The sequence below is a fragment of the Pocillopora damicornis genome, chromosome 12, assembly GCF_964200805.1.
Source record: "Pocillopora damicornis chromosome 12, jaPocDami1.2, whole genome shotgun sequence".
In the NCBI taxonomy this organism is placed as follows: Eukaryota; Metazoa; Cnidaria; class Anthozoa; order Scleractinia; family Pocilloporidae; genus Pocillopora; species Pocillopora damicornis.
In genome coordinates, this window is record NC_142681.1 from 17,707,825 (window position 1) to 17,723,066 (window position 15,242).

At 40.4% G+C, this 15,242-nt stretch overlaps 1 protein-coding gene across 1 annotated transcript; it reads left to right on the plus strand.

The window, feature by feature from the left end:
* The first annotated feature begins 5,557 nt into the window (after positions 1 to 5,557).
* Positions 5,558 to 15,185, plus strand: LOC113673730 (synaptic vesicle 2-related protein). The gene is made up of 15 exons (XM_089188924.1): positions 5,558 to 5,877; positions 6,516 to 6,610; positions 7,371 to 7,469; positions 8,060 to 8,131; positions 8,392 to 8,516; positions 9,024 to 9,087; positions 9,353 to 9,478; positions 10,067 to 10,201; positions 10,489 to 10,562; positions 10,933 to 11,009; positions 11,438 to 11,557; positions 12,377 to 12,488; positions 13,044 to 13,218; positions 13,712 to 13,825; positions 14,209 to 15,185. The coding sequence occupies exons 1-15, from the start codon at positions 5,796 to 5,798 to the stop codon at positions 14,215 to 14,217; spliced, it is 1,479 nt and encodes a 492-aa protein (XP_089045050.1). The 5' UTR covers positions 5,558 to 5,795; the 3' UTR covers positions 14,218 to 15,185.
* Positions 15,186 to 15,242: the final 57 nt, after the last annotated feature.

The following is a 15,242-nucleotide window of genomic DNA, read 5'->3' on the forward strand; positions in this document are numbered from 1 at the left end:
TCCCCAAGCCGTTGCCGGTGGAGCGATAGCTCAAGGTGTTCAAAATCCTCAACCTGCTCAAGGCAAACCTGCCGTGGCGCAGCAAGCTCAGGACCAACCTTTGGCACAACAAGCTCAGAATCGAGAGGTTTGCATCTTTTTCTGTTTCGGATACCATGTGGTTGATTATATTTCAGTGGCTAATTTTTATCGGTAGAGTTTAGATTTGGTTTACTTTCTGTAGATGTGAAATTGTGTCAGGCCTGCGGGGCCGTGAAAGTTTTTTCTTTGCCTGCGGGGCCGTTAAAGTTACTTGCCTGCGAGGCCGTGAAAGTTTTCTTTGCCTGCGGGGCCGTGAAAGTTTTTTCTTTGCCTGCGAGGCCGTGAGAGTTTTCTTTGCCTGCGGGGCTGTGAAAGTTTTTCTTTGCCTGCGGGGTTGTGAAGTTTTCTTTGCCTGCGGGGCCGTGAAAGTTTTCTTTGTCTGCGTGGCCGTGAAAGTTTCTTTGCCTGTGGGGCTGTGCTGAAAGTTTTCCTTTGCCTGCGAGGCCGTTGGGATTTATTTGCCTGCGGGGCCGTGGAAGTTTCCTTTGCTTAGGAGGCCGAGAAATTTTCTTTGTCTTCGTAGCCGCGAAAGTTGTTTTGTCTGCGGGGCTGTTAAAGTTTTCTTTGTCTGCGGGGATCAAAGTTTTTTTGTTTTTTTTTTCTTTGCTTGCGAGGCCGTGAAAGTTTCTTTGTCTGCACTGTCATTTAAATTTTTTGTTTGTGCTTCTGGGGTCGGAAATAGTTTCGGGGTTTTGCTTTTTGGAATGAAATGCTTTATGTTCACCTTCGGTTGAGGTAGTGTGATGCTGGCGCGCAAGAATAATTTTTTGTTTTTCTCCTTTAGCCTTTTTTGTTTTTGTGGCTTGAATTTTACTTTGTAGCCCCTCGTTTAGGAAATTGCTTGCTGATGTAGAAAGTTCTGTTGCCGTGCTTTGCTTCGTTGGAGTGTGATGCCTGAGCATCAGTCGCCGTTCATTTGCTTGTGCAAGCTTACGTGTAGTAGCTTTTAGTTGTACGGTATGTAAAAAGAAAAAAAAACAAAAAACGAAAGACTGCTCTGCCGTTGTGTGTCTTTAAAACAGTTTTTGGCCTGTGAGGCTAGGAGCGTTCATCGTTTTTGCTGGAAGTTTGAGGTTTTGATAATTTAATTTAATTTTTATTTAATTTAATCTAACCTAATGTAATGTAATATTTCATAACTTGTAATCTAATCGGTGTTGTTCTTTTTCAGCCTGTATTATACTGTGCTCGATCAGTTATGAGATTGAGTAATGGAAAGAAAGGGAATGAATGGATCAGTGATTTTTTATCTTACCTTTTGAAATCTGTTATATAGGAGGATGGTGATCTTGCTTGTGTCTTAGAGAGACTTAAGAAGTTGGAAGATTCCCAAAAGCAATCTGTTGAATCGGTGTTGGAGGATTTACAGCACCTAATACGTTCTCCGTTGTTCCAGAAGGACCAGGCAATTGATTACCTAGTGAATCTGAAGATTGTGGCCAAGGAAACAAAACACGCGAAAGCTGGATTTTATTCTGCAGTGCTAACAGCAATGCAAAATAAAATGTGGGCCTCAAACATGCAATTTAAGCGCTATCTTGAAGCCCTCTTAGGAGATAAGGAGGATGAAGTGGTACTCAAGCGGATTGCTGCCGTAGATAAAGCGTTGCGAGTGCCTGGAGTTGGTGCAAATCGTTTCATGCCAAGGGGGAGAGGCAGGGATAGATCACAAGTCCAGTGTTTTCAGTGTGGCCTATATGGGCATTATCAGAGGTTCTGTTCCTCGCGTCCACAGCCAGGTCCTCAGTCTAAGAGGCCTCGCCTTTATAATCAAGGAGTTGAGGCACCTCAAAAACAATGAATGTATTGACAGGATTAAGGCGTTTTCCCAATGTTTTTGATCAGTTTCCAGTATTTATGCCGTGTGTTTCCCAGCATTAAAGGCTCCCTTTTCATTGTGTCGATCGGTGTCTGTTGTTGTTTCAATTTTAATTCATCTTTGTAAGTTCTGGATCGGGGTAGAGTAGCTCCTGCTGGTTCATCACATATGGTGACCACCAGACGACCTGTTTTCAGGCGAATTGAGGCTGCTCCCTCCTGATCGGGAACCCCAGGTCTTCCCATAGGTGATCTCTCTTTTTGCCATGTTGTCCTTAGATTTTGGGTGGTACTAAGCGTAAAGCTGCTGTGGATAACTTTTACGTTCTTACGGAATTTCAACTACAGACAACGGCATTTAAACCAAGAAACGAGACCCTATGGGTGGATATGACTGGGGTTCCCGTTCAGGGGGGTGCAGCTGTGTGTTGGGAAAGTGTTATCTCATCTGGTAAGGTTCCGGATCTGGGGACTTTACATTTAAGGGATCCGGATTCCTTTGTGGCAGGTGGTCTTCACCGTATTCAGCCGCATGGGAGCTGGTACTTGAGAGTCATCCGTTGAGGAACTGTATTTCTAGATTGGATTAAAATAAAGTCGACATCTTAAGTTTTTCAAGACCTTTTGCGGGAGTTTTCAAGAGAGCTAAATATTCGTCTACTGTTCCACCTAAGAAGATTTTCCCGAATCATGTAAACTGTAAATTTTACGGAATTTATATCCAAGGAGATTCGGAATCGTGTTTTAACCGGCGCGGTTAGAGTCTGGGGGGTAGTGGGTGTCGATGATCCCCCCCATCTTGTGTTGCCACTCACGGTCGAACCTACGAAGCCTCGACTTTGTATTGACGCGAGGTTTCTAAACCTTTGGATGAAAGATATGCCGTTTTCCCTGGATAAACTGAGTGAAGTGACTAGGTATGTTTATCCCGGATCGTTCATGACCAAGTGCGACGACAAGTCCGGGTATGATCACGTGATGTTGACAGAGTCCTCGAAATCATACTTTGGGTTTAGTTTTGGTGGCCTGTGGTTTGTTTGTACGACTCTTCCGTTCGGATGGAAAATCTCCCCTTATGTTTATCATACCATTGGTCTGGCCGCCACAGGTTTCTTGAGAGCTCAAGGGATTCCTTGTTCTCTCTATATAGACGATCGCTTAAATGGAGAGCTTTTGCGACCGACTGGGTCTTGGTCCATATTACCAGCGGACAGATCTTTGCAGTTAAGGTTGCTGGCGGCTACAGGTGCCATATTCGTTGTCCTTTCTGTGTTGGTTGATCTCGGTTATACCATTGGTATCAAGAAGTCGGTTCTTGTGCCGGTCACATCCCTGGGGTATTTGGGTCTGATCGTGGATTCCGTTCGACAATCGTTTTTGGTGCCGCGCCGTAATATTGAGTCCTGGGCCTTAATTAGGGAGAAAATTCTTGCCTGCAAGAAAACTGTTTGGATCAAAACTTTACAACGATTTCAGGGGAAATGCATATCTTTCTCTTTGGCTGTTCCAGCCGCGAAATTGTTCATTAGAGAAGTGAGTAGAGCGATCGCTTCTGGCTTGGATGATGGGCAAGTGTCTATGACCGACGCTTTGAGGGAGGAAATTTCGCATTGGCGTTACCTTGACGACTGGAAGGACACTCTTCCGTGGAGAGACGAGAAGCATGTACGTATTGCGATTTCTACCGATGCGTCCGGTTATGGGTGGGGTTGTGCGGTTCATTCACCTTCGGATGATCAGATTTTTCGAGATTTTTGGGGAAGGACACGAGTTCATAGACAGGATTGTCACACCTGGGGAGGTAATGCGGGGCTAGATTGTGAGTGCCCTAAACAATTGGCATTTGGGACTATAGATTCACTGATTGGCAAGTTGCGTGCTATATTTGCAGAGAGTGGTCGAGGCGCAGAATGGCAGTTTTTGTTAGGTGTAGGTAATCCAGCTTCTTGTAGGTCAGTTAAGACTTATTTGAGTAATGTGCGGGAAGAACAACTAAAGGCTAGGGTAACTCCACGCCAGGCAGAGCCTATCTTAGTGAACGATTTGTTGCTTATCTCTGAATACATTAGAGCCCTTTTGTTGCATTCTTCGACTTTGCGCGCAATTCGGATTTTTATGTATGCCTGCGATCAGGCTTTATTTAAGGCATTATTTTTTGCTGGTGATAGAGCAGCTGATTTGTTACAAGTAAAAGTATCTGATGTTTTACGTTTCTCGGATAATTCTGGTTTGTTGTTCAATCATGTTTGGACAAAGTCTCTCAGGTCAGGTGACGCAAATGTGTTTGCCTTTAAGCGGGGATCTAATCCTTTGATTTGTCCTGTCCGGGGTTTGGAAATGTATTTTGATGTGTGTAAGCTGTTACGTATTAACCTTGCGCCAGGTTTCCTTTTTCGCTCTATTTCAAAATCTGGCGGAGTTTGTTTCAGCCATTTGGAGTCTTCGGCGGCTCAAGCGCGATTGAGTATTTATGTTTCCGCGCTAGTTGGGAAGTTATCTAGTAGTCATTTAACAGTTCATGGGTTTCGCAGTGGGGCGGCTGTATCTTTAGCATTGCGAAGCGTAAGTCTCAGTGAAATCATGGACCACATTGGCTGGAAATCTAGTAAGACGGCGCTTCACTATATCAAGCTTAAGCAAGTAGTGAATCCAGCAGGCGCGGCGGCTAAACTAGCGGATCTCCCTTTACAAGCGGGGCAGGACTACAAACATCAGGATCATCTTGTGGGATTCTCCCAAGCTTTTTCATGAATTTATTTTATTGAAGTTTTGAACTATTATAGTATAGGTTATTGTTAATGATTAGATATAGTATGTGTTAAGTAAGGATTGGAAAGAGGATTAAAGAGTTCTTTGTGTTTCTTTTCTTAGGGTGTGTGATTGTTCATTTCATATGAGTGTGGGTGTAGGCTAGGGAAGGCCAGAGCGATTCTCCATACCTTATTACCATCTCATGAATAACAATTCCTAGGGAGGAATATTACACTATGCTAACTCAATTAGCATTGGTAATTAGTCCCTAGGGATTTTGGATATAGTAGATTGTTTTGTATCACTCCTTGTCACTTCACTTGAGGCCTTGGGCTGTGTTCTGCGCATCGAAGCGTTTTCCCACCCACCCACCACCGGTCGGATTGATCCGTCTCACCATCACCCCTTCGCCTGGCTTGGGCTTTCCCGGCCAGAGCGATTCTCCATACCTTATTACCATCTCATGAATAACAATTCCTAGGGAGGAATATTACACTATCGATACTGGTTCAGCTGGAGTGAAAGCATTCCGGCAATGCCCTGGCCATACCTTTTATGCTGATGGAACATCAAATTTCCGTCCATCTGAACATCAACAGAAATTCTCATTTCACGTAATAAAGGTTAACCAAATGGCATAAATTCCCATTGCCAAGCTAAAAAATAAGATCAAATTTCAATATTTTATTAGAGCGGAAATGCTTCGTGAGCGTGGGAATGCCGCAACAAAAGCCTTATCGTTAATAAAATTTAAACTTTAGAATTGACACCCATAACATCCTTTTGATGGCTGATCGACATAAGTCTACCAAATGAGGAATCAGTGATCGATGTTATTTTGAACGAAAATTGTGATTATTGTTTTAAGCTGAGATGCAACCGTCAATTATGCATAGCTCTAAACAGACTGGTACCCGCTTTACGAAGTTGACTCGGCTTTGCCGGAAAAAGATCATCTTAGAATCGTAAAACCTTGGCTTGAGATCTGATTATTACCAAGAACAAAAACTGAAAAACAAGACTTCCTTCATTGCAGTTTTAAAAGCTATTCTACTCCCGACGATTCTCAGTGGTTGAACTCCTGATGTAGGTTGGACAGGTTGTGGATTGAGTTGTGAAAATCAAATTATATCGCCGTTGTTTTCATGGAAACTGAGGAAGATAAATCAGCCCTCACAGCCGAAGACGGCGATCCAGATGTGGATTTATCCAAAGATTCTAAACAAGGTGAGTGTTTACGTGATTTACGTTGCATCGCTTAAACACCAGAACACGTACTCGGCGGTATTCATCTTGATTTAACGCGTTCCTCGCGAGTCTTCACGAATAAGACGCGGGGCGGCGTGATTGAATAATTACCCACCCGTGCCAAGGGAAAAGTCTGTGAATCAATTAGCTCAAGGTCAACTTATTTCCCTAATATCCATTATAGAGAGCAACTTTATCAGGTTACAAGATGTGGTATCCCGTGGGTCACAGGTTTTTCGAACTTATCACCTCCCAATGGATCCAAAAGGGTCTGCAGAAACCACCTCCTCTAGATCCGCCACTGTACTGGATGCATCCTTGAGGACCGAGCTTCGAGGCCTCTTGTAGGATTATAATAGACGACATTCTCGATTCATGGTGTTCGAGCAAGCTCGACCTTACTGATTGATGGAATTATTGATTGATTGATTGATTGATTGACTGATATTCATGCAGAACATTCTACACAGCATCTTCTCATTCAGAGTCATGAATATTGCCCCAACAATTTTGTGAAAGATTGTTGTTTGTGAACTCTTCAATATTCTTTCTTTCTCTTTCTCTAACATAATTATCATAATTTTTCTTATTTTTTCTCTCGATATAACTTTTGTCAGGAGGTAAACTGACCTACACAGTGGAAGAGGCGATTGACAAGCTTGGCTATGGACCTTTTCAAGTAAAACTTATGTTTGTGATTGGATTGGCTTGGGTAAGAGAGAAAATACTGTTATGAGACTTTTTTTAAACTTTCCTGAATCCTTTTAACCTACCGACTTACTACTTATCGCGTTCCTCTCTCTGAGTCTTAATCGTGTCCATAGTGTTATTTTTAATATAGTTCCGAATTTCCTGTTGAATACCAAAAAGTATGAAGAGGGTCTCAATGGGATGATGACTTTTACGACTCAGAAACGGTCAAAATTTTGGCCATTTTACGGCTAACGGTTAAGGTTTTTCTCCTTTTGATCACAGTTGATAGTTTCGGTGGTTCTCAGCCATCTTAAACAAATAAAATTAATGATATCTTCTTTAGTTGCGTTTAAGCGCATAGTCTTAACCCTTTAACTCTCAGGAGTCATTAACTTGGAACTTAACCCTATGATAACCATCCGTTCTCCAACCAGCAAGTAAGGAGAATACTCAAACTTATCAGATAGAAGTTCTTATCTTGATCTGACACTAAATTCTCGAAATTCAGTTGCAAGAAAATGCAAAGCAGCTCTAGGAGAGAATTGACAATGAGATCTTTGGAGTTAAAGGGTTTACAGTTAGGCGTATATGAAAACATTCTGTACAAGTGATACTATTTACCTTGGTAGACGTCTTTGTTAAGAGCAGACATAAAGGTATCCATTAATTCTTTCAGTGAAATAACAGAAATGGAAAGGGAACCACCAGGTTCGAAATGGCAAATGCTAAATGATGTAACTGTTCAAAGTAAATATCGAAACACTGTTTTTTATTTTTAGATGGCGGACTCTATGGAAGTGACAATCCTGGCGATTGTATGTCCCGCTATAAGATGTGACTGGAATTTAGCTACTTGGCAAGAAGCTACCATTACTACGGTATAACTTTAGTTTAAAAAGCTAGGGCCGGTTATTTTCACGAGGTTTAACCCAGACCGCGGTTCTGCGCGAGCAGTAGCCTTACGAATTCTTTATAAGAGGGTTGTTTTCATCAAATAAATTTCCTTCCACGGCCCTCTTGACACTGTCCTCAAAAATACATGTTCAGGAAAAAGATTCAGGTAAATTCAAGGTAGTTTAGAACGCGATTTTGTTAAACAACAGCTGAACTTTATTTAGATAACAGGCCCTGAGAATTTCCCACCTTAAAACATCCAAAATGACTATTTTTTTAGCTGGGCAGTGTGAGTTCGCATCAAAGCTTATTTTCTAACTATGTAACATGTCTAGAAAACACTTTACATCTGTTTAAGAAAATTATTGAATCCACATGAAACTTTTGTCGCAAGGCAAATCTTGTCAAGGACTGATATGCAGACGAAAGGACTACAAAATCAAACTTCTCTAGACCACAGATGGAAAAAGTACAACGGTTATTGCAATGTAATTTAAACCACTGAACACTACATACATGTGTGAATGTGCAATTTCTCATATTTTGATTTTTTCTCCCATATTCTGTCTCCCAGGCCGTTTTCTCTGGAATGACAGTAAGCACATGTATATGGGGCTATGTTTCGGATAACTTTGGACGAAAGAAGGTAACGTCCCTCTCAAAGTTGGTATGAATCATTGGACTTTTAAGGTATACCTTGTGCCGGACTCGGACGGGTCAGCGGGAGATTTACGACCGACCAGTAATTAATCCCAAGGGGCAGTGGTAATGCGGGGGGGGGGGGGGGGAAGGTGCAAATTGGGAGTAGAACTACGGCTAGTTGCTGGAATTTGAAGCCCGTAGAGACGGGAAAATACGGTTCCCTTTTACGTTTTCTCATTTTTTGTTTGTCTACGTTCCGCATAGGAAGTCCTTGCTTGTACTATCGTCGTTTTTGCTGGCGGACTCCTGAGTACGTTTGCGTCGAACTACTTTTGGATCATGGCGTTCAGTACCGTAGTTGGACTGGGTATGGGGGGCGTGGCACAATGGTAGGACATGGCAGCTGCCTCTGCCCCAAAAGTTGTAGCTAAGACATCAGTCCACATAAATACTTGCTCCCTGTTTACCCCCTTCGTTGACGAAATCTCCGCCTTGGAGCGCAGTTTAGTGATTAGAAAAGCGCTACCTTATCGTGAGAAAGGTGTTTTTCTTTACCTTCCAGTCACACACTTATTGTGCCGATAAACAATCTCACATCTGATATGATAGGGGCATCGTTTTTATTGACTACGCGTGAGGAGTTATTTCAAATGAACCTAAAGTGAGAATAACCGACAGTACCAAAACCTTGATCCCTATCAGGGTTTCTGATAGACATGAGATTTGACTAAAATAAAGTTTCTCGTCAGCAATTGAGCAAATTTACAAGCACTTAACTAAGGTTTCTTTTAACGACAATCTGAATTTGAAAGAGGAGGCGTAAAAATATGAAAAGGCCCTCCGTCCGTTTAATAAAGTTACGTAAACATATGTTTTCCATTTTCTCTCTTATGCAGTATGAATCTTTGGGCAGAGTTTCTTCCAAGCAAGCGAAGAGGAGTTCTGCTAAACGCCTTATCGGTAAATAATCTCAGTTGCCTTACATTATTCTAGCTTTTAGGGGCATGATGTTGATGTTTAAGGGTGATAGCTCACGTAAGCTAAGAATGAATGACCCGCTATACTTTGAGAGACAATACAGCACACACCAATAACAATGACTCACCTCCTCCTCCTCCCCCCCCCCCCCCCACTTCTGCCGCACACACACCGTCGTCAATCCTTCCAGTTGAAGAGGACCATCGTTTTTTCGTTTCGCTCCTTTCATTTTCTTTTCTCTTTGTAGTTGTCCTGGTCCCTTGGATCTTGTTTGGAAATTCTCGTCGCGCTTGTAGTGATGCCCACGCTAGGCTGGAGATGGCTCTTTTTTATCTCATGTCTACCTTTGCTTCTTTTCATATGCTGTAGCACGGTGAGAAAAACTCAGTTTTAAAACGAGCGCATTGTAGCAAACATCGACCGACCTACGTATACTATGTGGTTAGTTTTGACACTAGAAGGACCACTTGTAAGTCTATAAGAATTTTTCCCGCTCTTAGAGTATAAAAGTCTTAACAAAGGCCTCTGGTCTTCAACTAAACGCTTGGTTCAATTAAAGAAAAAATACACTCAGGAACTTTTAATAAGGATGCAGAGTTTATTTCAACCAATCCATAACGAATCGATCCTTCCATGGCCTTGGAATCACTTTAAAAACGAAGTCGGAAAAGATTAAAAAGAAACTGTTCTTAAGGTCATTTGTAGTCATAGAACTTCATTAGAAGATAAAGTAAAAGTTAGAGAAAACCCTATACAATATTTCTTTAAGGGAAGATATCAGGTAAAATGCAAAAAAGGTATCTGAGAACCTGTGCTCTGATTGGTTAGTATGGTGGCCAGTCATGTGATACCACGTTCACTTCTTCGATTTACAGCGACAAAAATAATGGAGCACGCAAACACACCATCAAAATTCTTCCCTAAACACTTGACAACTATTTTACTTTATTTTCTGCTGCAGCTCGTCCCAGAATCTCCTCGATTCTATATGGCTGCAGGCAAGCCAGAAAAAGCTTTGTGCATTTTGCAAAAGATTGCTAAAGAAAATAATAAGGAGTTGCCTCCGGGAGAACTAATTGCCACAGAACAACACGAGGTACTTATTTGAGTCTTAAAAAACCTTTCCTGAACTTGACAAAATTTCAAAAAACTTATGATCAAAATTGTTATTTTCTTGCCTTTTCAATCAGTGTATCAGGAGATCGCTTTTGCAGTACTTTTGTTACAGTTGCGCTCGCAAACAAATGTGACATATACACCTTTTGAAGAAAGTGTTTTCTTAGAAACCTAAAACACTCTATTTCCAAGCAGTCATGTATAGGTGATTAAGTGAGAAAGAATCTGACGTACGCATTTTTTTGAGGTTCTTTGTTTTCGTTGCAGGTTGCACGAGGGAGGATAACAGATCTATTTTCTCCTGCATTTCGAAGATCTACTATTTTGTTGTGGATTATCTGGTGAGACTATTTCACTTTACACCATATCCAGCCTTATTTTTAGGAAGAGGAACTTTAATACACCACCCACTCAAAGGATTGAGAAAGAATTCTCCAATCCAATTTCCAGTTTCTACAAAGTTCTATTCAATCCGTTTTCGTGAAGAAAGAGGTGATCAGACTCAGTTCTCCTTATTAAAAAGAAAAGTTTATGACGGTTCACCTTTTTTCAAGTTTTGTTTTAGGATCGCTTTCATATTCATTTCAGTTCTGATTTTTATACATTTACTGTCATTTATTTATCACTTCACGGGTTTATTTGGAACCAACATAATGACCAACTCCGAGTTGGCTTGTTAGCTCAGTTGGTAAGGCTTCTTTTCTCTTCCAGGTTTAGTAGTCATTTTGTAATATACGGAATAGCGCTTATAACTACAGAAATGTTCTCAAGGGTGGACCCTTGCAGAGGTGACTATGTTTTCATAACTCATCGTTTCTTCATTTAAACTTCTATCAAAAAATTTTGGGTAGTTTTAAAAGAGAAACTCGTCAAGAAGAATCTCTAACATAGGTTATTATTAACTCGTTTAAGTTTGCAGTTCTTGACTATCACGTTGTATAAGTGATATAAACAGTGCATTGAAAGCATGTGAAAGCAAATGAAATGTCGTGGAATGTGAGTGTTGAGATGTCGTTCTCGATATAATGTCTTACCGAAGAAATTCAAATCAGGTAACTCCACAACCAAACTTTTTTATCGAATAACAAACATACATTTTTACACAAAATAACCTTGTGGCAAATTTGAGAGTAAAACGGGCTTAGTGGGCTCAGAGCCACCCTAAATTTTTCCCCTCATTATGTCAGCTGATATTTAAAAACCTATATATTGGCAGGTATCAATTCGGAGGGGGTCCACGCTGCAAAAGAAGGTTCTTCTGATACTTCACACTGCAAACAATTAGATTATGAAGACTACGCCAATTACTTCATTGTAATGTCTGGTGATCTCTTAGGTAAGTAGTGCACACTGCAAACAATGACCCACCCCCACCCCCTCCCCCCAGTAACAACCTGCAAAAATCTAGGGACAGAGAGTGGATTGGGATAAATCAATTCTTTCCAAGTTGAACACTATTTACCAATGGACGGAAACGGGAGCCCATCATTAGGAGCCTCTATCTCCCATACTAAGCCTTAGAGTCAACCCTTTCCTAAGAAGATCTATCCATAGAAAGGCTCTCAGGTGATGTCTGGAGTTCTAAGACCCAATCAAAGCAGAGCTATGACAATCCTATTGTTTTACGTCAAACATCCGCTCACATGTATTTAGCAGCGAATCAGTTTTTGCGATTCGCGGTTGACTCAGCGGAAATAAACTTTCCGCTGGATTGACTCAAGGAATCCGTGGAGATAGAGGCTCTCGTTGACGGGCTCCTGACGGAAACAAAAGTTTTTTTTCCCAAGAATCCGAACTTTAATGATTTATTATTACTGATTATTGTCCTTTTTGAATGCATTAACATTGAAAAAAAAAAAACGGTTCCCTACGCCACACGACCTTCTTTGGTTTTTATCTATAAGATCAGATCGAGATTCATCTTCAAGAGAAACACACTTCCATTCCAGAGACTATCAAAAGAATATAATGGGTTAAACAAATCCCAAGGCCAGGACAGGAAGTTTCTGTCAAATTTTTCTCTCTTTCCATTCTTAAAGATTAGAACATCGCATCTCCTTTAAAATCTAGGCCAATCGAAGAAGTTTTTTCTTTTTTTTTTAACAGCAATGAATCACTTCTAAATATCGCGATTTTTCTTATCTACATTTTACAGGATTAGTGTTTATATTTTTCATGGTGGACAAAATAGGTAGAAAAATGGTTCAATTCGTGGCTTTCTTGGGGAGTGCAATTTTTCTAGCAGCCTTGTTCATTTGCACAAGAAGGTTAGTGATGGGGCCAGTTGTCACATGTTCCTATAATGAATAAAATGTATGATATTTTTGACCATGTGGATGAGATGTGGCCAAAGACGAGCTGATCCTCTCAGCAAAACTACAATAGAAGAAATTTCAGAAAAAGCAGTTTAAAAAAAAAATCAAGCTTCGACGGGATTCGAACCTGTGCTTCCCAACTGCCTGTTAGTCGCCTCTACCAACTGAGTTACGAAGCAACAGGGGGCATTTTTTCGAAAGTTAAGCAGTCTCAAACTCTTCCAGCAGCCTGAGTCTTTGGATTATGCCATGGAAACACAGAAAAAAATTCCTCTCTGCTCTTAGAGAATATTTCTTACAAATGCGCACGAATCTTAAGCGGCAAACGGCCCCACATATGCTCATCCTCACACAACTATCGATCAATGGGGACGGGCCAAAGGTCTCAATTACTTCTTCAACCGAGATTCAAATGAAACTGCGGAAAATTCAATGAAAAAAAATTTGCCTGTCCTCACACACTAGCAGAGGAAGAAAAAAAATTGATGTCATTTTTTTCATTGGCAGTCGTTCATCGACAACGCTATTTTTGTACGCCTCCCGAATGTTCATCAGCATTGCTGACATGTGCGGTTATGTATACACACCGGAGGTGTATCCCACGAGCATGCGCGGTGTCGGATTGGGCGCATGCTCAGGTGCGGCGAGGATCGGCTGTATGATAACTCCATTTGTTGCCATGGTGAGTAAAGTGACGTAAAAGAGAAATCGATACTCAGGAAACAAAAAAGTAAAATATTCATGAAACACTTGAAGGTGCAGTTGTTTGCAACCTGTCGAGACAATGTTTTCGAAGAGTTTTAGGTTTGGCTTAGCTCCTTAGTTTAGGCGGCATCTATCAAAGGGTATAACACATTTGTTGTCCAATAAAACATTGAAAAATAACACCTCTGGTTTCTCGAGAAGGTGTAGCGTAAGGGAAAGCATTTTCTGCATTTGCTTATGATTCATATGGTAGTCGTTAAAAATTTTCTGAAATTTCTGAAATAAGAGATTCTGTACTCAAAGGCTTAAACTAAATATTCATTGTGTTAGTTAAAGTAAGACAAATTAATGTTCTTTTTGTTAAAAAAAAAAAAAAAATGTCTGTAATGACACGTGATGTCTTTTATGGCATTTCTTCCATCATGGTATTTAACAGTAAGCGCCTGTTTGCTCTTTTTCATTGTCTACAGGTTCTAATGCCACACTCCATTCTACTATCACTCAGTTTCTACAGCGGTTTTTCTGTTCTGGGCGTAGTCACTGTGCTTCTTCTACCAATCGAGACCAAGGGACGGGCTTTACAGGTGAGAAGGACAAGATAGACATATCTTTTTTGGCGACGAAAGTTCTCTTTAACCGTAACAAACCTAATTTCTACTCATTATTATTGATAAGATGTCTCTCTCAATTAGTTTGTAAGTCGATATAATTTTCATTTTTTGAAGGAAACTTCTTTTAATCATAGTGTTCTATAGTTGATTGTTACAGCACTATACGATTTTCTTCCGGAGTCCCCCGGAAGCTTTAAAAGTCTCAACTGGCACTTAAAAAACCCACCCAAGATCTGAATAAGATTCCCTTCACTATCGCCTAAAGCCCTGTAAAATACCAAGTTTTTACTGAGCTTTATACGCTCATGTTATCAGGATATACACGGCTTAATGTACTATCTTTGAATTTATTGCAGGATTCTTGACAAGAATATATTTGGCTAATGTAGCGAGAAAAGGAAGTAACAAAGTAGCTTAACATTAGGTGTCAATAGGTGTACTGTTTCAATGTCAACAATTCAGCGCAAGATTCAGTTTGCAACCGTGGCACTTATTCAACAAATCATGAGACAATAACATCTGCTATGAATGAAAGACATTAAATCGTGATACGCTGGTAGCTTTTTTGCTGTTTCTTCTTAATTGAAAAGAAAAGAAAAGTGTACGCTATTTGTACATACGATAGAAACAGAGCTATGTTGATATCGAGTTCGATAAAGTACAAAGTCGCTCTTTTATCTCATGTTTTGTTGACCAACCATGCATCTCATTGTAATATGGTATTTCAAGGTGAAAAAGGTAAAATCTGTATTTTCTCATCAAAATTCCAAATTTTTTTGCACGATGTAAAGTTGGCTGATATCAAGCTAGTACTTTGCTTTTTTTTCCCTTTCAAGTAATTGGATCTAAATTTCGTTAACTATTACAAATTAAACTTTTATAATTGATTTGGTATCAAGGTTTTCTACTTTTTACAGGGTAAATACCTTCTTTTAAGACTGGAGAGGCTATACGAGGGCCTCATGACTTTTACGGCTAACAGTTAAAAACTTTGGCCGATTTACGGCTAACGGTCATCTGAATATCACAACCGATTAAAATTGATCCGAAATGCACCAAAATATCGCACACCGGTCAATAAAGGGCAGATGATTTTTAAAAAATTAATTTTGAAAATATGAATTTGCCTTTGCGCAAGACTCGCCTTAGTTTTTTGCAAAAAATCGTTTAAAAAGATGATGATTTCGAGCTTTGTGGTTGGTGTCTTCAGTACGCCACGCTCCCCCCTTCCCTCTTCCCTTCCTAATTGTGCTGTATGGCCCCAACTTCACTGTCGATAGTAAATTTAATTACGAAAAGACAGTTTAATAAATTCTTTGCTCAACTCGTGAAATCAAGGCAGTGTGATTGAGTTAATTTCAGAGTTACTTCAAAATAAAAACTTAACCTT

Excerpts from the sequence above, each read along its gene's own strand:
- LOC113673730 (XM_089188924.1), top strand. The coding sequence starts at position 5,796 with ATGGAAACTGAGGAAGATAAATCAGCCCTCACAGCCGAAGACGGCGAT. Across the intron at positions 7,470-8,059 it reads AAGAAGCTACCATTACTACG|GCCGTTTTCTCTGGAATGAC; the intron begins GTATAACTTTAG and ends TCTGTCTCCCAG. Across the intron at positions 8,132-8,391 it reads ATAACTTTGGACGAAAGAAG|GAAGTCCTTGCTTGTACTAT; the intron begins GTAACGTCCCTC and ends CGTTCCGCATAG.